Source organism: Ascaphus truei, chromosome 14 (genome assembly GCF_040206685.1).
Source record: "Ascaphus truei isolate aAscTru1 chromosome 14, aAscTru1.hap1, whole genome shotgun sequence".
Classification (NCBI taxonomy): Eukaryota; Metazoa; Chordata; class Amphibia; order Anura; family Ascaphidae; genus Ascaphus; species Ascaphus truei.
In genome coordinates, this window is record NC_134496.1 from 38,077,447 (window position 1) to 38,102,025 (window position 24,579).

The 24,579-nt window shown below is 42.1% G+C and overlaps 1 protein-coding gene across 1 annotated transcript; it reads left to right on the forward strand.

Moving 5' to 3' along the window:
- The first annotated feature begins 4,238 nt into the window (after positions 1-4,238).
- On the forward strand, positions 4,239-16,163 carry LOC142465463 (extracellular calcium-sensing receptor-like). Its single transcript, XM_075569419.1, has 6 exons — positions 4,239-4,467; positions 5,119-5,404; positions 9,098-9,910; positions 10,967-11,182; positions 11,860-11,983; positions 15,268-16,163. Exons 1-6 carry the CDS (start codon positions 4,244-4,246, stop codon positions 16,161-16,163), a joined length of 2,559 nt encoding a protein of 852 aa, XP_075425534.1. The 5' UTR covers positions 4,239-4,243.
- Positions 16,164-24,579: the final 8,416 nt, after the last annotated feature.

A 24,579-nucleotide genomic window follows, 5' to 3' on the forward strand; every position in this document is an offset into this window, starting at 1 on the left:
GGATACCACAGAATTGGATTCTGTTGAGACTAGAGGAGAGAATCCATTTTAGCAAGGAATGGTTGTGAGATTTTAGGTTTGTGCATGTGGGTTAGGAAATTAGTTGGGTTAGGTTTAGTGACTTGGTGTGTCTGGATTTTGATGTTTTTAGGGTCAAGCCAATTGAAATTCAAATCCCCAAGAACTAAGCTCACACTTTTAGAGAGGAAATTGAGCCAAGAAACTGAGTGATATCAGTCAGGGACTGTAGTGGGGGTGTAGGGGGGCGGTAGATACCAGCAATAATGGGCTTAGTAAAGGGGAGGCACATTTTGCCATCTAGGATTTCAAAAGAGGGTGGCTTGGGGGGCAATTTAGCAGCGTAAATTGTAAGGAGTCTTCAATACAAAGTAACACACCTCCTCCCCTCTTTGACCTATCTTTCCTAGAAATGGAGTATCCCTTAATGGTGATAGTTGCATTGAGGGTTTTAGGAGTTAGCCATGTTTCTCTTAGCTAAATTCCCACACACGCATGCTGTGTTCCTCCACTCATTTTTCCGAACGCCTCTGGAGGAAATCTCACACTCTCGCAGACTTCCTTCACTACAAATTTATGCTATCCTGTTTCAACTCTGCACTCTCTCAAGCTACACAAACCTACTTTTGTTCACTAATCAATATGAACAAGTCTAACCATGCCGACTCTTCTCTGTCTTTGATGCTCTACTCAAACCACCCTCAGCTGCCACTTCTTCCTCCATTTCACCTCAGGACTTTGCTGACATTTTTAAGGAAAAGGTGGAAACCATACGTCAGAACATCCCCTCTGTTTCTTCTTCCCATCCTACACCGCTTCCTAACTCTCCTCCTGCCTTCCTTGACTTTTTTTCCACTGTCTCAGGGGAGGATGTGTCACTGTTGATCTTTTCTTCTCCCTCTACCACTTGCTCTCTTGACCCCATTCCCTCCCATCTCCTAAAACCTCTTGGTCCTACAATAATCCCTACGCTAACACACATTATTAACTCCTCCCTCTACTCTGGTACCTTTCCATCCTCCTTCAAGCATGCAACAGTTATACCATTACTCAAAAACAGCAAGCTTGACCCTACCTGTCTTTCTAACTATCGACCTGTCTCTCTCCTGCCTTTTGCCTCTAACCTCCTTAAACGTCTTGTATTCTCTCGCTTGCTCCATTTTCTCAACACCTATTCTTTCCTAGACCTTCTACAATCTTGCTTCTGCACTGCTCACTCCACTGAAACAGCCCTCACTAAAATAACTAACTGATGACCTTCATGCTGCCAAAGACAGAGGTCATTACACTCTGCTCATATTACTCGACCTCTCTGCAGCATTTGACACTGTGGACCACCCTCTTCTCCTTCACATTCTCCAAACTCTTGGTATTCGGAGCAAAGCTCTATCCTGGGTCTCCTCTTACATCTCCCATCGTACTTTCAGTGTCTCTTCTGCTAACACCACTTCCTCCTCTATGGGGGTACCCCAGGGCTCTGTCCTGGGACCTCTTCTCTTTTCTCTGTATACACTCTCTCTAGGTGACCTAATAACATCTCATGGGTTTAAATATCAGCTCTATGCTGACGACACACAAATTTACTTTTCAACCCCGACCTTACACCTGCTGGTCAAACCAAAGTTTTTGAATGTTTCTCTGCGATATCATCCTGGATGCCCCTCTGATGCCTTAAACTTAACATGGCAAAAACAGAGCTCCTCATACTTCCTCCAAAACCTGGCCCTACAACCTCCTTCCACATTATTGTTGGAAGTATGATCATACACCCCGTAGCCCAAGCACGCTGCTTAGGGGTCACACTCGACTCCTCTCTCACATTCTCCTCTCACATTCAAAACGTTTCTAAAACCTGTCACTTTTTCCTCCACAATATCACAAAGATACGTCCGCTCCTCTGTTGCTCGACTGCTAAAGCTCTGACTCAGGCCCTCATTCTCTCCCATCGATTACTGTAACCTCCTGCTGTCTGGCCTTCCTGCTTCTCACCTGTCTCCCCTACAATCCTAAACGCTGCTGCCAGAATCGCTCTACTCTTTCCTAAATCTGTCTCCGTGTCTCCCCTGCTGAAATCCTTCTCCTGGCTTCCGATCAAATCCCGCATCTCACCCTCAATTCTCCTCCTCACTTTTAAAGCTTTACACTCTTCTGCCCCTCCTTACATCTCAGCCCTAATTTCTGGCTATTCATCATCCCGACTCTTGCGTTCTTCTCAAGGATGTCTTCTCTCTAACCCCTTTTTATCTAAAGCCCTCTCCCGCCTTAATCCTTTCTCATGTACTGCCCCGCACCTCTGGAATGCCCTTCCCCTCAATACCCGACTAGCACCCTCTCTATTCACCTTTAAGACCCACCTTAAGACACACTTGCTTACAGAAGCATATGAATAGCACTGTGGATAATACTGGACACATGATACATTGTTTGGCCCCCTGCAGACGCACTTACCAGAATTCCCTCCTACTGTCTCTGTACGTTCTCCCTTCCTACCAATTAGTTTGTAAGCTCCTCGGAGCAGGGACTCCTCTTCCACAATGTTACTTTTGTGTCTGAAGCACTTATTCTCATGACCTGTTATTTATATTATTGGTTCTTTATATGATTACCACATGTATTACTACTGTGAAGTGCTATGTACATTAATGGTGCTATATAAATAAAGACATACAATACAAAGTAGGTAATTATGGTGAGTACAGAATTAAGAGACTACAGTACAGTAGCTAACATTTGCGGTGACCTTGCTTCATTTCAATAGCAGTCCAGGATAGAAGATTAAACAAAATGATAAAACTACAGTACTGCCTCAATGCAGATGTAATAATACTCAAAGTGAACATTTTACTTATTTGTGTCTTGTGAAAAAATGTATACATTTGTATTCCCAACACATCCTGTGAGATATATATATATATATATATATATATATATATATATATATATATATATATATATATATAATGTAACACACGTGTTGTCCTTACAATAGCATCTTAATTTAGGCTACCTTTCCAATTAATCAATTCCAGGTTTATATATTATTTGAACTAATGGTAAAGTCCTTGTTTCCTAACACATATCACTAACTTATATTTACCCTAGAACATGGTTTTCTTGGAAACTAATGTGACTTATTCATCTGAAAAGGGATCTTTGGTCTAAGGAGAGTTCACCTGCAAAACATTCTATAAACACATGAGCATCATTGTAACCTGCACAGGTGCAAATAATCCTTACGGGATTACGTGTGTTTAACTGCTAGGAAATGAACTGTGCACTGTACAGTAAATTGAAGTGAATGTTGATTAGTCCCTCGCTTATTCATGTGAAACAAAATAACTTTCACAACTCAATGCCTAAGGGCTGCTGAATAATAACTCCATGGTCATTAGGACCCAAGGGGAGGAATTCTCATTGGAGATCCGGGGAATTATTTACTAAAGTCTTCTTGCTGCAAAATTGGGGCAACACCAGAAGAAAATAATGAAACTATATATTAAAAAATCCAATAGCTTTAAATCTGACCGATTTCCTTTGATAAATGTAGTTCTGTTTTTGACTTTAGTAAAAATGTATCATCTCTGTGCCATGTTTGGAAAGTCCCTTTGTTTTCCTGTCTCTGGCATTACAGGATACATTTTAATTTCTTCAAAAGAAAGACTTTGGGGGTTATTTACTAGAGTCTCCAGGCCTCAAAACTGGATCAGAACCAGTGCATAAGAATTGCACCAGATGTATAAGAAGGAAAAGACTAATCGCTTTCAATTATATTCCTTTTCTTTGATAAATCTGGTGCTCATATTTGCAATGACATAGACCCCTATGAAGAGATTCAGGAAACGGTGATAGCCTCAACAGCACATTGATCTTGTGTTAACAGCAATCCAAGTCAGTTTGTCACACACAATCCCAGTGGGATCATTGCTATCGTAATTTAATTAGTCTTTGTAAACCAAAATTGCATGGCACAAAAAAAAAAATATTCTGGCCTCTACCACTTAAAATAAAATGCACTGCTTGAGTTTTGCACCTGTAATTTTATGTCTAACTGAATTGTTGAAACATCCATGGGAAATGTAGTTCATTGAAATCATTAGTCATTCTCCAGGGGAATTAAAGACTTCCCAGGGCGTAAAGTCATGTAAATAAAAAGTAAGGGTTTTTGCATAAAAAGCCAATTCCCCTTTCAGAGATTTTGATAGCATGATAGGCATCTCTTGCCAGAATGAACTTAAACCAGTTGCTGTTAGGGTGGAGATTTCTCTTTCTATTAAGGGCCCGAGCTGAAGTAGAGTTCCACCCAATCTGCAAATTGGAAGGACAATTTGACCTGCCTGATGTCATGAAGACAGGAGATGTGGATATCGGAGGAATCTTTTCTATACACTACGCTGTGTCAGAGCCAGATATATCTTTCAGGAAAGTGCCTGATACATTAACATGCATGAGGTAAGTGCCAGGCTTTTATCCCCCCATCTCACTCTTACCCCCCTCTTCCTCACTCAATCTGCCATCACCCCCTCTTATTCACCCCCTATCTAATCTCACTCCTCCCCCTCCATCAACCCCACTCTCGCTCAATCCTCAATCCCCACTCCTCACACTCATTCTCTCCCCCACAGCCTGGCTACACACAATCCCCCCCACAATAATTACCCCTGCACAAAATACAAATCCCCCCCAATACATACAATCCCCCCCCCCCAAATACATACAAACTCCACAAATATATACAACCCCCCAATACATACAAAATTCAAACTCCCCAAATACATACAACCCCCCAAACACCCAAATACATACAAAAAAACACCCCCAAATACATTAAAAAAAACTCCATCCCTCAAATATATACAAACTCCCCCCATCCCCCAAATACATACAAAAAAACACGCCAAAATAAAGCAAAAAATAAATAAAAACACGCACCCCCTATCCCAAATACTGTACATACACAATACAGACGTCAGGATAGTTTTCTCACTATGATGACACAAATATGTTTGTGTAACTACTACATATTTGAAAGTTTAGGAAAATAACTTATATGGGATAGGAACCGCAACATACTACATTATTCTGACCCTGCCTTCCTTTCAGTTTCAGTTTAAGAAATTTCCGTTTTTCACAAACAATGATTTTTGCCATTGAAGAAATAAACAGAAACACCAAACTTCTTCCTAATGTGACGTTGGGATACAGAATCTACGATGGCTGTAATGCGATCTCCCAGTCAGTACGGGCAGCAATATCAATGACAACTGGGACTGGAAAGAGGGTTTATGATTGTGAGCAGCTTCCCTTAGTACCAGTAATTATTGGAGATTCAATGTCCACCCAATCCATTGCTGTGGCAACACTGATGGGGGTTTTTAACATCCCAATGGTATAATTCAATTACATTTTAATCTTTTTTTTAATCTATGTATTTGTTATTTTTTTTATTATAGAGGGCATGTTTACATTTGCACTGGGAGCATTGTTCAATAAAAGCAGATAGTACAATGTACATTAGCACTGCAAGTATGTATGTATGTACAGTATGTACAGTATATCTTTATTTGTAAAGCATCCTCCATGTACATAGCTCTTCACAGCAATAATGTGCTTGACATAAAAAAAAAAGGAGACATAATAGGCATAAACACTTCATATATAAAAGTAGACATTACGAAAATGAGTCCCTGTCCCAAAGAGCTTACAATCTACGTTTTAATTAGGTAGAACATACAGTGGCGACACGTTTTATTCTAATGCGGCTAGAGCCGCAAACCGCGCTACTGTCTCCGTTAGAATAAACTCGGCCGCGACAGTACAGAGACAGTAGCAGGTTGTTAGGGTTAATGTGTATTCAAGGGGTCATGGTAAATGCATATGAGATGTATAGTATCAGCAAAGGGAGCTACGCAAATGCTTCAGTAAAGAGGTGTGGTCTAAGATATATTTTACCTCCAGTTTTCTTGTAAAAAAAACCCCTAACTGGTACATCTGCATCAAATGTAACAAGCTTAATAACAGGCATCTTATCCTTAATGAAGCCACACGCAGAAATAAAAGCCAACGTTTGATATGCATCCTGAGAAGCTTGATTTCTTCACCAATATTATTGAGAAAGCAAAGAAAACAATCCTTCCAAAATGGCAGGGAAATCTAGAAACCAAGATACAACTTAATAAAAGTCCCTAGATATAAAGCTGAAACAACCTGGAGAACTGTACGATATAATGAAACCGCCAGTATATGGACTAAGAGGGACCAAAGTTCCTGCGTTGTTATAGTTAGTAACCAGGGTACCGGTGTGTATGTGTATATATATATTTGATATATAATAATTTCTTGATACCGGTAAGTATATGTACATGATCTGATACTTTATGGGCAGAGTGCAGGGTTATGTAAAGATTGAGGTCAGAAACCAACCAATAAATAAATGATAACATTGCATTTTCCTGTAAGTAATATTAGTATCGTCTGCATTTTCTTGTTTTCCTGTATGTAGTGTTCATCTTTCTCAACAACTGTCGTGTGTGTGAGACTTGTGTGTGTGATATATATATATATATATATATATATATATATATATATATATATATATATATATATATATATATATATATATATATATATATATATATATATATATATATATCTTATACTATATTAGTGAAAGCACTGTATGTTTGCCTGCCTGGATGTCCGGTGTCCCTAGCGGCAATCTCATTGGTCCCTTGGCCCGCCCGCCCCCGCACACCTCTCATTGGCCTCACACACTCACACCACCCCCTTGGCCCGCCCCCCCCACCTCTCATTGGCCTGAGGCGGAGTGACGGGCCAAAGGTCCAAAAAAATAAATAAAACACACACACACACACACACCTCTCTCCCCGCTCCAAATCACCTCTCCCCCCTCCCCAGTGGCATCACCTCTCCCCCTCCCCGCTCCAAATCACCTCTCCCCCCTCCCCAAATCACCTCTCCCCCCTCCCCAGCGGCATCACCTCTCCCCCTCCCCAAATCACCTCTCCCCCCTCCCCAGCGGCATCACCTCTCCCCCTCCCCAAATCACCTCTCCCCCCTCCCCAGCGGCATCACCTCTCCCCCCTCACCGCTCCAAATCACCTCTCCCCGCTCCAAATCACCTCTCCCCGCTCCAAATCACCTCTCCCCGCTCCAAATCACCTCTCCCCGCTCCCCAGCGGCATCACCTCTTCCCCCTCCCCAGCGGCATCACCTCTCCCCCTCCCCAGCGGCATCACCTCTCCCCCTCCCCGCTCCAAATCACCTTTCCCCCTCCCCGCTCCAAATCACCTTTCCCCCTCCCCAGCGGCATCACCTCTCCCCCCTCACCTCTCCAAATCACCTCTCCCCGCTCCAAATCACCTCGCTTCCCGCAGCTGCCACGCGGCGCATAAGATGGCGGACCCCCTTCCTCCCTCGCGGCGCCGAGTCAGACGGTGGCGGCGGCCGGAAGTACAGGTAGGTGTCGCTCCCCACCTCCGGCGCCAAACGGAACTGAGAAAGGGCGCATCAACTGAGGTGTGTGTGTGTGTGTGTGTGTGTGTGTGTGTGTGTGTGTGTGTGTGTGTGTGTGTGTGTGTGTGTGTGTGTGTGTGTGTGTCACTGTCCACTGCCCCCCTCCTGTCCACTGCCCCCCCCTCCTGTCCACTGCCCCCCCCTCCTGTCCACTGCCCCCCCCTCCTGTCCACTGCCCCCCCCTCCTGTCCACTGCCCCCCCCCTCCTGTCCACTGCCCCCCCCTCCTGTCCACTGCCCCCCCCTCCTGTCCACTGCCCCCCCCTCCTGTCCACTGCCCCCCCCTCCTGTCCACTGCCCCCCCCCTCCTGTCCACTGCCCCCTCCCTCCTGTCCACTGCCCCCCCCCCTCCTGTCCACTGCCCCCCCCCTCCTGTCCACTGCCCCCTCCCTCCTGTCCACTGCCCCCCCCCCTCCTGTCCACTGCCCCCTCCTGTCCACTGCCCCCCCTCCTGTCCACTGCCCCCCCCCCTCCTGTCCACTGCCCCCCCCCTCCTGTCCACTGCCCCCCCCCTCCTGTCCACTGCCCCCCCCCTCCTGTCCACTGCCCCCCCCCTCCTGTCCACTGCCCCCCCCCCTCCTGTCCACTGCCCCCCCCTCCTGTCCACTGCAGGAAATGCAGGGGGAGGAATCCATGCCTTTGAGGCGCCCCCCCCCTCCCTTTGACGCCCCCCCCTCCCTTTGACGCCCCCCCCCTCCCTTTGACACCCCCCCCCCCCTCCCTTTGACGCCCCCCCCCTCCCTTTGACGCCCCCCCCTCCCTTTGACGCCCCCCCCCTCCCTTTGACGCCCCCCCCCCCTCCCTTTGACGCCCCCCCCTCCCTTTGACGCCCCCCCCCTCCCTTTGACGCCCCCCCCTGCCTTTGACGCCCCGCGCGCACACACTGACTGACTGCCGCACGCACGCACACACTGACTGACGCGCACACAAACCCTGACTGACGCACGCACACACTGACTGAGGCACACACTGACTGTGTGTGCGTCAGTCAGTCTGTGTGTGTTTGTGTTTCTGCCTCAGACTCACTGACGCGCGAGCAAACACACAGTGACTGACGCACACACGCTACATGAAGCTGTAAAGGAGGGAGGGAGGGGGGGGACTGGATTGATGTGAATGGGGGACAAACAGAGAGAGGGGGGAGGAGAGAGAGGAACGGGAACATTACATCCCGGGCAACGCCGGGTCTCTCAGCTAGTATATATATAAATGTTAAAAAACGAATAGACGATACCGTTCCGTAGTTAATGAAATGCTTTTATTTGTGCAAGATGTCGAGATACACTGTTCTCTTCTCCGGCGGTGTTACTATATATATATATATATATATATATATATATATATATATATATATATATATATATATATATATATATATATATATATCTTCTTCACTTAAAAGTATTCAGTGGTCAAATAAAAGTTAACAAAACAATATCTTCTTTTTTTTGTCATGTTAAAAAAATATACAAGTCTATCTACCAAGTTGTTCTTTATTCATTAGTAGTTTTGCTTTTTGTCACTTTGAACCCGTTTTCCTCCTATAGATCAGTTACTTCTCCACATGTGCCTGTTTAAGCAATAAACAGAAGTATCCAACATTTCTTCGCACCATCCCAAGTGATCTGTTCCAGTCCCGAGCATTAGCACAGCTGGTTAATCATTTCAAATGGACATGGATTGGCTTTATAGCTGAAGATACTGATTATGGACAAAATGCTGCCAGCATATTTAAAGATGAAGCTAAAAGACTGGGCACATGTGTGGCTTTCACTGAAATTATTCCTACAGTTCCTACTCCTAGAAAGATCTCACAGATTGTAAACAGTATCTCAGTTTACAAGGTAAAAGTTGTCTTGATGTTTACTAGTGACTATCTAGTGCAAATTGTCTTCCAAGAAGTAGTTTATCAAAATATAACTGGAATTCAATGGGTAGCAAGTGAAGCCTGGTCTACATCCAGCCTGTTGTCTAATGATAATTCGCACACATATTTTGTTGGCACCTTAGGGTTTGCCATTCGCAGAGCAGACATTACTGGGTTGAAAAGTTTTCTTCTCAAAGTCCACCCATCCCAGCACAAAAACAACCCCCTCGTTGTTGAGTTGTGGGAAAACATTTTTAACTGCTCACTGGGGAGTGTTGCGAATGTAACTAATGTGAGCAAACCGATTTGCTCTGGGCTGGAAGATTTAAATTCAAGGGACAACATATTTCTGGATGTGAAAAACCCAAGGATTTCATACAATGTGTATAAAGGAGTTTATGCCGTTGCTCACGCTTTGCATAATATGTTGGCACTGGAAGAAAGCAATGGTCCTTTTGTCAATGGAACACACATTAATTTGGATACTTGGAAGGTAAAATATTAATTAACAGAAACCTGATTTGTAGATATCCCTGTAAAATATATTAGTACATGAGAGTTGTGGATCATCAACCTTCAAAGTTGTAGACTCTACTGCCTCCCACCCCATCTCAGCTTTGATTTCTTGCTATACCCCTGCTCATCACCTACGCTTAGCTCATAATCTCACGTCTCTTTTCCACCCTTTTCACCTCGTCCACTCTCTCTTGCATATACAATATGCCAAACACCCCCACATTTTGATTGAAGCATTTCAGTAGCCTGGACTCATGACTATTTATTCTCACACCCAAAAAAAGCATTAAACAATACTCTTGCCCAGGCACTTCTATCTTGCTGTCTTTATATACATCCCAACATACCGCTTAGACTATAATCGCTCTGGTGAAGAGACTCACCTGAAAAGCCACCTTTACAATGAGGCTTTCCCTTACAGTACTGTACATGACATGAATGATACCTACAGACTCTCCTAGCTCTACACAATGTTCACTTCTACTGTATGTATTCTTTTTGTATGTGTATGTTTCTCCATGCACCCGTTAGATTGTAGGAGTTTATGTGTGTTTTGACTCACTGCTGCGTTTTCTTTGGGCATAGCTGCAACAAATGTAAGAACTATTTCTTACAGCTGATGCAGAATTGTAGACTTCCACCACTTCAGATATGGAGGACTTTTGGGGAGGAAATAAAAGGTGAAAAGATTGATGCAAGAATGTGATACATCTCCTTAAATACTTTGATACATAGGAGCAGGATGACAATGACACAGTTGTGCACCAAAATTGCCTTTTTACATACTGTAGGCTCCTGGGCTCTATGGGGCAGGAAGTCCTTCTATCCAATGTTCAGTCTTATATATCATTCACTAATCCCTAACTATATCATTCTTTTATAATAACTCTATAGAGCACTACTTTCACTGAGTGACACTATATATATAAAAACACAGATAAAGTACAACACAATAATTTCTATGTTAGAATGCGTCTGTGTTGGGTAAAACATATCATTTATTCGTAATAGCTGTTTTTCTTGAAATACTTAGCTGTTGAAATACCTGAAACGTGTTAATTTCACCACAAGTGCTGGTGACAAAGTAAACTTTGACCAAAATGGAGATCCCTACCCATCTTATGACCTTGTGAACTGGCAGAAGAGAAATGATGGATCCGTTGTATTTGTCCCTGTGGGAGAATTCAATGAAGATGGAAACCTCAGGGTGAATGAAGATGTAATTATGTGGCAAGGAACCCAAAAAGAAGTATGTTTTCTTCATGCTACAGTACAAATTATAACTTGATATATAAGTAGTTCATGACACTTTAGCTCGAGTCTATAGGGATTCTTAAAACCTACTGTATCATTGAACATGGCAGTGATTAAGATATATTGTTTAACTTATCATTACTTGGGTGGCACTTTTTGTTTATGGTTGCTAACAATTGCCCCAATTGGCATACTTATTGTAAGTAACCATAATAGTTATTTCTGGTATTCATGCTACAAAACCAAAGAAACCAGTGAAGAAACTTGCCCTAGGTTTGTTAAAGGGAAAAATCCCATTCTATGGAATTCATTTCATTTTATAAACATGGTGCAGTTTTGCGTACCCGTTCTGCAGTCAAGACACTTTGATAAGTAGACCCCAAAGTGACTAGTAAGTGTATTAAAATATTTGCCTAATCACTATATATAGCAGCTGTGGGTTTATGAATAATTCCCTTATTAGGCTAATTTATATGTACACAGAATATTTCTATCTGCAGTATAAACACTGTATGAAGTTTCAAGATTCTGAAAAAGGGGATTCTGTGTGTTTCTTTCTTTTTTTGTACTTACTATCTAAAGTAGACAAAGCACACAAACATGCAAACAAGACATTCACTTAAATATAACTAACTCAATTTGCCAGTAATAGACGGAAATCCTCTTCTACAGGTACCAATATCAGTGTGCAGCAAAGACTGCCCTCCAGGGAGCAGAAAAGCAGTCCAAGCAGGGATGCATCCTTGCTGCTTTGATTGCATATCATGTGACAATGGCGAGATCAGCAATCAGACAAGTGAGTTATCTATTCTATATCTGCTGAAGATGCCGTTTCGGTCATTTTGGGCTAAAAATCCCCATAGACTTCAATGACACAAAAACATTAATGGCCGAAATAAAATGACTCACTAAATGTGTTGCCATTTAATTTCAAATATTAGCGTGCCATTACCATATTTGCTGCCAGAGAGGCCAGCAATGTGAAAGGGTTAAAACCTAGTGCCAATCTTCTATCAAAAGGGTTACGCTTTATTTAGAATAGAATACGACAGACTGGTTTTAATGCAAACCAGTGTACGTACGTATTTAAAGTGTATGTATTTAAAGAAATTTTTTTGCTATGTTCCTTTAGTCCCATTACACTGAATTTAATACACTTTCCAAAGGAAGCTTAATTGCAGTACAATTAGAGAGTGTAATCTTTTTAGCAGTTAGTGAAACATGTGACAAATTCATATCTGTTGGTGTCCACGACATTCATAATATCCTGTTTTGTATGCTACAGCACCATCTGATACAGACAATATTTCATTGTAACAAGTTCAATCAGAATTTGTATACTGTAAAACTGAACAAAAGCTCAGTGAGCTAATGTGAACATCACAGGATAAGACGTATGAGCACGTGGGTTACATTCATGTTACTGAACATGTCTTTGCCCTTCTTTAGGTAGCCCAAGTACAGTAGGAAGGAGGCATTCATAGATACTATTCAACTAACAGTAAATAAAATAAAGATTGATGTAATATGCAGCTTCTCCTGGAAAAATAAGACCAGATATTTAGTGGATCATGAACTAAAGACCCCTGGGTGGAAAACTGGAGCAAATCAAGTGCAGCAGACTTAACTCGTATAGCCCCCCATGGCATTTGTTTTCTTACTCTGCTCTTTAGTTTGTAGAGAAATAGAGTTGTTTACAGTATGCGTCTCAGACAGGCACACCCTTCTCTGTCACAGTACATACTGCATATATTACTTGGTTGTTGATGGTTAGGAGGCTGGAATATATTGTTGATAACCTTCTGGAAGGTTATCAACAATATATTCCAGCCTCCTAACCATCAACAACCAAGTAATATCACTAAGGGGGATATTACTCTGACAAACCCCACTGACATTGCAAATGCATTCAATGATTACTTTGTGGGGTGTGCCACTAACTTATTAGCGAAACGCAGCACAAACCCCAAACATGAATCTCATTCTGGGAGTATCCCTACAGTCCCACCCCCTCCCAACACTGCCCACAATTTTCAATTTAGCCCAGTATCTGAAGAGGAGATTACACAAGCGCTCCTCAAACTAAAACTAAGCAGCCAATGTGGACCCGACTTATTACAATCTAGGTTCCTACGACTTGGTGCCCCAGCCATTGTCAAACCAATTGCGTCCATAGTCAACTCTATCCTGTCTGCAGGCCATATCCCTAAGACCTGGAAAACTGCCAGAGTTGTCTCAATCTTCAAAAGTGGGGACAAAAACACTGTCTCAATCTACAGGCCAATCTCACTTCTCCCAATTCTATCCAAAGTTATGGAAAAATGTGTCCACTCCCAATTACACCAAGACAAATTTCCCTAGCCAATTCCAGTCTGGGTTTCGTCCCAAACACTCCACCGTAACTACCCTGCTAAAAGTTTGCAATGAAATCTAGTGTGGAATGGAACGGGGACAACTCACTGGTGCAGTATTCCTAGATTTTGCAAAGGCTTTTGACACAGTTGATCATGTTATCCTGCTTAACAAACTCCAGAGCTCTGGAATAGGGAAACATGCTTTAAACTGGTTTCAGTCCTACCTATCAGGAAGATCCCAACATGTGTCCATCTCAGGCTCTAACTCCAACCCCCTTTAATATCACCTGTGGTGTCCCGCAAGGCTCTGTTCTGGGGCCCCTACTCTTCTCAGTGTTCATTAATGATCTTCCCACAGCTTGTAAGGAAGCCTCAATACACATGTATGCAGATGACACAATCCTGTATGCACACAGCCATAGCCTCTCTGACCTTCAACACATACTTCAGTCTGACTTTTTGAGACTCGAAAAATGGATTTCCCAAAACAAACTGTTTTTAAACACTGACAAGACTGTAACAATGGTATTTGGGACCAAGACTAAATTTGTAAAGCTTCCAGTGACTGAGCTCCAGATTAGAACCAACGCTAACACTACCCTAACACCTGTCACAAGTTTTAAATACCTGGGCTTATGGTTTGACTCCCACTTAACATTCGGGATGCACATTGATACCCTGACAACCAAGACCTATGCCAAACTAGGGGTACTTTACAGCAACAAATCCTCCCTAAGTCTCCTGGTCAGAAAGCGTATTGCACAGCAGATGCTAATGCCAATTATTGACTATGGAGACATAGTATATGGCTCGGCTCCTCAAACACACCTTAGCAAACTTGACACCCTCTACAATTCAATTTGTCGTTTTGTTCTCCAATGCAACTACAACACACATCACTGCGAAATGCTCAAAGAACTAGATTGGTCATCACTAGAGTCTAGGCGCAAAGTTCACCTTTCCTGTCTCACCCTCAAATACTTTCTGGGCAAGCTACCCAGCTACCTGAAGAAGCTTCTCACCCCTACCACATGCAGCACCTATCACCTGAGATCAGACTCCAAAAGACTATTCATGGTCCCAAGACTCAACAAAGTATCCGGACGTTCCTCCTTCTCCTTCCGTGCACCCCAAAACTAGAACAACCTACCAGAGACTCTCATATCCACCACCAGCTTAAGTTCTTTCAAATCTAAGGCTGTCTCACACTTTAATCTGGTCTGTAACTGTTTCATACGCTCATAATATATATTAACTTTAACTGTGCACGCAATGTCTTGTATATAATGTATACCTTGTTCATTTATGTAACTGTACTTGTAACCATGTATTATTTGTTTTACTCTGTGCCCAGGACATACTTGATAACGAGAGGTAACTCTCAATGTATTACTTCCTGGTAAAATATTTTATAAATAAATACATAAATAAATATATATTTCAATCGGAATAAGGAGGATCGCACACATCAAATCTGTGAAGCTCTGTGGAGACCATTTATTTTGTGTATAGAGACACAAAACGTTGCACAATGTTCCGGTGAAACCTGTTCTAAACATTTCAGCCAGGGTTTTGCAATTGATAATAATTGTGCATTTAGAGCAAATTGACCTGTTTGAAATATATTAGGTACATTTTGGTATTATTTTTTCTTCCGTTTTTTCTTTATTTCTTCCATTTATCCTTTCTAAATCTAACCAAGCCATGTATTTGTTATTGTTTGCAGATTCACTGGATTGTATAAGATGTCCACTTGAGTACTGGTCCAACAAAATGAGTGACCGATGTGTGTCCAAGGAACTGGAATATATTTCCTTTAAAGAAACATTGGGGTCTATATTACTTGGAGGAGCATTGCTTGGAATTTGTCTGACAGTATTAGTTGTTACAGTATTTGCATATCACAGACACAGTCCCATTGTAAAGGCAAACAATTCTGACCTCAGTTTTTGTATATTGGTCTCTATCGCACTCTGTTTTCTTTCCTCAATTACTTTTTTAGGCCAACCAACGTCTCTGTCCTGTGTGCTGAGACACACAGGATTTGGGATCACCTTCGCCCTCTGCATGTCTTGTATTTTGGGTAAAACTATTGTAGTACTAATAGCATTTAATGTTCAACTTCCTGGCAGGAATGTGGCTTCATTTTTTAGCCCTTCGAAGCAAAAAGCTCTAATTTGCCTGTGCATTACGTTTCAGATTATTATCTGTGCAACATGGAATATCGTATCTCCTCCTTGGCCTGTAAAGCGAATCACCTATGATACTTCTACAATCGTTTTACAATGTGATGCTGGCTCAGTATTGGCCTTCTCTCTTGTCCTAGGTTACATTGGGATTCTTGTGTGCATATGTTTTATTCTTGCTTTCTGTGCTCAGAATCTACCGTCTCGTTTCAATGAAGCTAAACTCATAACGTTTAGCATGGCCATTTTCTCTGCAGTTTGGATAGGATTTATTCCGGCCTATCTGAGCTCTCCTGGCAAATATTTGGAGGCTGTTGAAATGTTTGCAATATTGTCTTCTAGTTTTGGTCTTCTCATGTGTATATTTGCTCCAAAATGTTATATTATAATATTAAAACCTGAGAAAAATGACAAAAAATACATGCGGAGAAAATGAAACACATAAAATTAATATGTTAAAATACTGTAGTGGCTAAATTTGTAGCAAATACTATACAGTATGTTTATATAAATATATAATTTTATTTATATATATATATATATATATATATATATATATATATATATATAACAAAAACAAACAAAAGTGAAGTAGCGCCTCTATTATACCCTGACCAAAGCTAATACATTGAAGAACTAATAAAGCTAACCATGAGTGCGTTTAGTGGGGCGGTATGATATTAACTAATACACAATGATAAAGACTATGTAATATCAAAAAATTAAATAAATTGATTCAAAATGTTTGTATCAACACTGTGAATACTTATGAATTTATGAATATAATGTATGTTTAATAAAAATATATATTAAAAAATAATAATAAAAAATATATTATTTAAAAAATTTTTTTAATAAAGTGAAGAAAAAACCCTTGAAAAACAAAGTCCTGTTCCAATGCCAATAGCATCCAGGTTACTGCAGCCCGTTTCAAAGGGATCACCAATCCCTGACCAAATCTGTGAAAAAGAAAGAAAAAACAGGCGCTCACCTAGTGCATTAACATAATAAAAATTGTATTCAATGAACATAAAATCGAACAAATGCCCACTCACAAAAGTACTGCAATAAAAAGCATGTATGAGATTGGCTCTCATGTGCCAACAACACGGTCCTCTCAGTCCAGCTCGAGGCAGCGGCGTCCTCACGTGACCCTCCTTCCAGCTGGCTGGCAGATTGGACTGGAGGCTGGAAGTCAATTCTCACGACTATTGGATTGATTTTGTTATGTTTATTTGTCTTTGCTATCCTTGTGCTTTGCTGTGTCATCCCTCTTTATCGGAAACTAATGTATAAAGTGGTCGGAGCAGAAACAATGATGAATACAGGAAGTGAACTGGAATCATTTTTGCAAACTAAAGCTAAGTCGGATATGCCTATCCGAAGCCCCCCGAAATATATTATGCGTAATTCTCTATTGTGAGGTTCAAGGTATCTGGGGAGAGAGACTCCTACGATGTTGACAGTCTTGATGGAAGGTATGAACATCTGTTAGGGATGTATTGTGCCAGTAGTCAAGTGAAGAAGTCCTTTACCCATTCCCCACATCGTAGGACAGCTTGTATCCCCTAGGGAGTGAACGAATAAACATAAATTCAAGGGGGGATTGTGAGGGTAGAAAATATTATGTGAATATATGTTTATCCATTATTCCGAAAGTTATCCAACTCAGCAATGCAAACAGATATTGTACAGTAAAGATGGTGCCTGTATCCGGGAACACACCCTGAGATTATCCTGTAATGGAGACATCCGGCTGATGAAGAATGTACAAACAACTGGCTTATCAGCACGAGCTGACTCACGAGCTGATCACGCACCCATGCATGAAGGAATGTACACCAATGAGAGATGAAAGAGTGTCCCGGATCAAGATATAAGCAGCTTAAGCCCAACCCTTGGCTCGCCCCATTGCTATGCTACATAAACTTTGTGAGCTGAATAATAAAGCAGCAGTTCCTGTGTTACCCCTGGGATGACGCATGTACTGAGATTGAAGCTGAACTTTGTGTCAGAGTCTTTCTTAGTGAGCTAGCGCATGCATGACTGAATTCGGAGCAAGTGACTGAAGAGAGAGACCCTGATATAGTGAGATTCACGACCTCATTAGTATAGCCGGAAATGGAATTACTCCTATTCAGTGCTCGGCGAGAGGGGTCCCTCCGGAAACCAATGTTTGGAAATCCTCTGTGCTGATGTCGGGGCCGTGTGAGACACACAGGAGCTTAATCCTCACGTCTGATAGCGGCAAAGTTCATGAGCAAATGGCGGCAACAATCAAACCACGCCCTTGGAGGAGGGTGAAAGAGGGTCACGTGAGGACGCCGCTGCCTCGAGCCGGACTGAGAGGACCGTGTTGTTGGCACATGAGAGCCAATCTCATACATGCTTTTTATTGCAGTACTTTTGTGAGTGGGCATTTGTTCGATTTTATGTTCATTGAATACAATTTTTATTATGTTAATGCACTAGGTGAGCGCCTGTTCTTTCTTTCTTTTTCATATATATATATACTATAAAAAAAATAACTAAGGGATAGACACTATAAATATGCAAAAAAATATATTTTATTGGCCTAAAAAGGACTTTTTTTTGCATATTTATGGTGTGCCAATCTTTTTCTGCAGTACATCATAGGTACTCTGCTAGCAGCACCCTCTCCAGTAGTCTAACATACTAAATTACTGTAAGTGTGTGCCCCTTCACACTGTAATTATATATATAGTATGTATTACCCTTATCCCCCGCTAAGGGAGATCTGTAGTTACAGGATGTTGTTGTGGTGCTGTGTACTGTAGCCCACCTGTAGGCTCTCAGGAGGTCTGAGTCTCCGCAGATGGTAGAGGGAGTAAGCAACAGGACAGGCTTTCGTTTCATTTGTGCAGTGCCTCCATCCTGCAGGGCTTTGCCATAGGCAGGGAGCATTCCCTACAGGAACCTTTCCATAAACTCACATCCAGGCAAGGAAACAGTTCAACCATTTATTGGCCGGCCAGTTCTGATCCTTCCTTCTCCTGCAAGAGAGGTACTTGTCACACTGCATTAGTCATAGAATAATTCCCTCGCAGCTTGCATGCTGATCAATTCTTGAAAAGGCCCCCGGGAGCTTGAGGGCCCTGGGCTAGTCTCAACCCCCCTACCACCTGATGGGGTAAGGTAGAAACATTACCCACTCCCTAAGGAGCAGGCTAACTGGAAAAAACTCAATTTGATAGGGAGCCATCTTTTATACCGGGGGAGGGTCCCACTCTTAGGCTCTTGTAACTGGGCAGCACTCCTCCAGTGAGACCTTCCCCTTTGTCACATGCTCCAATGGTTTCCAGACTGCACCTGGAAACTACAACAAATGAACTATATATAGGCTAAGAGAATTCACATGCTGGTCTATGTGAGAGGGATTTAACCCTAACACTATCTGCGCCTTACCAGGACTTACAATGATAGGGATAGGAAATATATAGCCAGGGGCACTGGGCTACATATATATGTATGTATATATATATATATATATATATATATATATATATATATATATATATATAATCCTCGTGCTTTCAATTAGTATATATTATATACTAATTGAAAGCATGAGAATTCTAAGAAACCAACCTCATCCCTCTCTTCCTTCTCTTACCACCTACCACCTTCTCTTCCCCCCCCCCCACCCCTCATCTCTCTCCCTCCCATCACTTTCCTTTAATACCTTATGATGTTCCCAATTATTTCCACCTCTTTCTTTCTCCAGCATGCTTACTTTCTCCTCACGTGACACCTGACTGCCTCTCTTTCTTTCTTCGTCTACTTTCTGTGTAAACATTATTGCTACAGATGCAGCGGCCGTTACCCGATCATTTTACGGGTTGAATTCCTTGGTGCACCCGGTCTTGGTGCGTGATTTCTTGAAATGTTCACACGTTAAGACGCGAGTTTACTAGTGTTTTAATCGAGTGCAGAAAATTGGATTTTAGCATTGTCTGCAATTCCGTCGAGAAACTCAAGTGGGCGATCGCGAGTTGTTGTCTTAAAAATCTAATACAATGCAACCTGTCTTTTATTCCCGTACAGTACTTGAAGTGTGTGTAATTGTAATTTGAAGATTATAAATATGAACACACACAACAAAAAGTATTTTTAATGAATTAAATGTTTTATTTGTACAGGATAATAAAGTTAAAATAAATAATACAAAAATATAATGTCGCCTCTTCTTCCGAATGTAAAATGTATATTCCGTGCATGCGTGTATGTCAAAATGGAACCTTGTTGAAACGCATATGCGTGTCATCACATTTCTGCGCATGCATGTCATTATGTAACCTTGTCCAGAATTAAATTACTGTACAGTAAGATACAGTACATTTCCTCACTGTGCTGTATATGTATGTAAACAGTAAATGCAACATATTTTAAAGATTTTTATAGTGTATGTCAAAGATATATTCAAAACAGTATATTTAAATGACATCAGTACTTTATTTATAGTACAACTGTAAGTTTATTTAAGCACTAAAAGCAACTTAATTTCAAGATTTATATATACAGTATGTGAGATATTTATATATATTTAAATGCCTTTACAAGTTTATTTTACAGTATGTACAGTATAGTGCTACTGTAAGTATATCTAAACAGTAAATGCACCTTATTTGCAAGATGTTTATACTGTATACCAGTGGTGTGCAAAGTGGCGGGCACGAGATTCACTGCGGGGGGCGCAGGGTTTACAGAGGCCCCGCACACTTCCCGAATACATTTAAATTAATGGCGGGGGAGCTGCAGGGCCTCTGTAAACCTTACTTACCTTGATTCAGACGCTCTTGGCATGTTGTCGTCGCCCAACTCCAGACTTACAAATTAGAAAATAAGCATTAAACAATGAAATAATTTAAAACAATCAACATTTTTTTTTTAGATTTAAAACATTGGCGGCGCATCTTTATTTGTAAATACATTTATAATGTGTAGTCGTCAAACAAGTTGATGCACCTCCAGGGAAGAGCCCTTGTATGCCTCAAAAGGCCATTGATGCTGTCTCACACGGTTCTCGCAAGAAGACTGGTAACACTAAAATAGCGCTTCACTTTGTCCAAAATTGTTCTCCTTAAATTTGCAGGAAGCCCCTTCTTGTATTTATTGCCTTCATAATTTACATTTTTTGTCCACTCGCTGTACATCTCAAAACTGATGTTTTGTTTAAAGATGAACTGGGTATATTTCTGAGGTAGACCACCACATCTGATCCTGTATTTCTCCCGGACGCTCTGGGCAGGTCGTTCTGCATGATGTCTGGGAGCTGTAGAGTCCTGGGTGCTAGAGCGGGTGTGCTTCTGGCAGCGGGCGGGGGTAGATGGTCTGGGAGGATGCTTTCCTCCTGTCATGGCCTAGCTCTTACTGGGGTTGTCATCGCCTCCAACAGAAGGGTATGCGTGTAACCTGGAGATGGAGGGGGTCAGCGCGGGGGTCCCATGGTGTGCTTGGTGTTAGCAAGCTGATCCCATTAAGGTTTGAGGGTGGGGATGTTACATAGCGGGAGATGGTCAAGCTGCAAAGTTGATCCCAACTGGGGTTGGAGGGAGTGGGATTTTAGATGTATTCAAGATAGGCTTCTTTGAAAAGGTGAGTTGTCACAGAGTTTTAAAATGTCTAAAATCTGGGGGAGTGTCTGATGGTGCGTGGTAGGGAATTCCAGAGAGAGTGAGCAGCACAGGAGAAGTCTTGAAGGCGGGAGTGAGAGGAGGAAATAAGGTGGGAGGAAAGGCAGATGACATGGGCAGAACATTGGGGGTGTTTAGGGATATATAATCCCTATGACAAATCTTTATTTCTTGAATAGTGAGCAGAGATGAGCAACATGTTTGCCCAAGTTTCCAAATCATACACGATTGATCCATTTTGTTTGAGAAAAGTTAGCAAATGTTTTTTATAGCAAGACTGAGAATTCAAGAAACTAGAAATCAAATCAAAATCAATATTGTAGGGTCTACTGTACATCAAATGTAAGAAACTTGTTAATCAAGTTCCTTACATTGTGTAAAGATCTGTAGGATAGGCAGTATGTTGTCACTTTAGCTCAGGCACTTGTTACGATACACAAAAAAGAGAATAACATAGCCCTGAGCCTTTGAATGAAGGGTGGCATGGCTTCTAGGGGGAGGTACCCGGCCCCCACCCCATCAATTTATATCCTTAAGCAATGGGGAGGGTCATGATGTGGCGGTGACAGGTGTGACCTGCAGGGAAGTACAGGGGTGGGAACAGGCATTCCGCACATCTTCTGCAAACAGTTTCCCGCCCACCCTTCCCCTTTGCCGGTTTCTGTTTGACTTTGTACTTGTATGTGATGTCTGATATATTTTAAAAAAATGATAATAAGAAAAGAAAAAAAAAGTGTTTTTCTCAGAGAATATGAGTTGGGGTATGTTGTATGAGTATGTTGCCTCTGTCATGCTCGCTGATTGGTGGGTAAGTGCGGGGTATCCTTGCCAGATGGGTCTCCGTAGGTACAGTAATTGCCTAGTGGTGGCATTGATTGGCGAGTGGACAGAGATAATGTGGTTTGGGTACCTGGGGCCCATTATCACAGCTGTTGATGCGTTATCTGAGGGGCTGGGGCTGTGCGGTGCCTGGCTTGTGGGTTTTGTGGGCAATGGTTGAGCACTATTGACCTTACTGGTTGGTGGAGCAGCCTGGCTGGGTTTTTGGCAACTACTGTTTTGTTATTAATATTTTAATGGTATATATTGTGTGCACGTTTTATTTGAGGGTATGCTTTAAGGGGGTGGGGAGGGGTCTGCATTAAAGTCTCTAAAGTCAAAGAATATCCCAAATTGGTGTAATTGAAATTGATGGAAATAACTGGAAATTATACTGAATGGTAAAACATGAAGACAGTAAGAGAAGTATTAGAAATAGAACAGGAAAATTGAAAAGGCAGTATCTCTAGTTACAATCTAAGCCTAGATCTATTACGGAAGGAATTTTGATGTCTTGGTTTTCTTTAATTAAATTGGCCCTGTAAATAAATTTCTGCTAATGCTATTTAACACATGTGACGTCACAGCACTGGATAGCCGGAGCACTATGGAAGATGCCTGCCGCCATCTTGTCACAACGGTCAACGCTCAGAGACCGGCGTTGTTTGTCATCAAGGGGTTGGGAGGAGAATTGGGTGCTTGTTTAGACAATATTTAGGGGGATCTGACGAAGGGGATGTGGCCCTGAAACGTTATGGTTTTGCTCTCCTTTCTTGTATTAATATGCCTCATATTAATATGCCTGTGCTTAATACCTCGTGTTTTCCTTTTGCTATTTAACGTGGTACAAACTGTTATTGTTAAAGTACATTTGCTTTGGATTTACTGTAGGAAGGATTTAAAAAAAAAAAAAAAAAATACATTTGTCTATGCAGTATTGTAAAAATGCAAATATTCCTTCCCAATAAATGCATTGTAATTTATTAATGATATTGTTTTCATGACTTGAATGATAAACTGAGATGTGTAATGTACGTTTCACTCTCACATCATGTACTCTTATCCATGTGTTGTATCATACCCGCATTTAACATTTTGTGTATGCTTTTCATAAAAACTATTGAATACAAGGATGACACTGTGCCGAGTAATAAAACACATTCTGTAATTGTAGTATTCTCTGATTAAATAGTTCTTGGTTGCCATCTGGTGGAGGTAATGCGTTCATAGATACTGTGTACAATGTAAGCACTAACGTGTGTTTTTTCATAGAATATTATTATTATCATTTATTTGCAAAGCGCCAACATATTCCACAGCGTGGTACAATGGGGGTAAAGAGTGATGTAAACATAAACAGAATGACACAGATAAAGGCGGATATGAGTTATTATTATATTTATTGTATTATTGGGAGAGGGAGTGGCTCAGTGAGTAACGACACTGACAGGCAGGGGAGCCTGGTTCAATTCCCGGTGTCGGCTCCTTGTGACCAGTAGTGGGTGCCGCTGATGATGGGGCCAGATGTCCAGTGCAAGCACGGGCTGGGTTATCGGACAGGTAAGAGTAGTAGGGGAGGGAAGAGCATGTATAGTGTAGCGGTGTGAAGCTGCCTTGAGGTAGTGATTGTGAGGAGCGGTGGCGTGGACGGGTAAGAGGGGGGGGGTGGACATCAGAGAGGTGGAGCGCCACTTTGTGACAGTCGCTGTTCAGACAGTAAGCGGCCTGCTGAGCGCGGAGCGGGCAGGAAGGCGGACATTTTGATAGAGTAAGCGAGAGCGGGCGATAGGATGATGATCTTGTGGGACATATTTTGTAGGGTAAGCGGGGACATAGATGAGCATGCAGGATAGCGTAGAGACAGTAAGCGGACTACTGAGCGCGGGAAGGCGGAGGGAGGTCGTCATTTGTGAGGGGTGTACAGCGGTGGCGTGGACGGGTAAGAGGGAGGGTGGACAGCAGAGGCGGTTATATTGATGGTGTGTGATGTTGAAGGAGATAGAGAGGTGGAGAGAGGGTTTGAAAGTGAGGTGTGTGATGACTGAGGAGGTGGAGAGAAAAGTGGGTTAGACTTACCAAGGTCGGTGGGTGACTCTCCGCAGGGAGAGAGTCTCCGAGGCTATGCTGAGGGCTCAGTTTAGGCTTCAGAGTCTCGGGTGACAGTCTCATGGGGTATGGTGAGTCTGCAGGGGTGGCAGTATGTGTGTGTGTGTCTGTGTGTGTCACAGTTGAGTAGGTGTGTCTGTGATGTCAGCGTACCTCTTAGCCAATGAGAGTCGTGGGGAGGCGGGGCATGGGCGGGCAGACCGACGGACCAACATCTACTAACAATCAAACACTTTTCATTTATATATATATATTGATTTAGCCACTACAGTG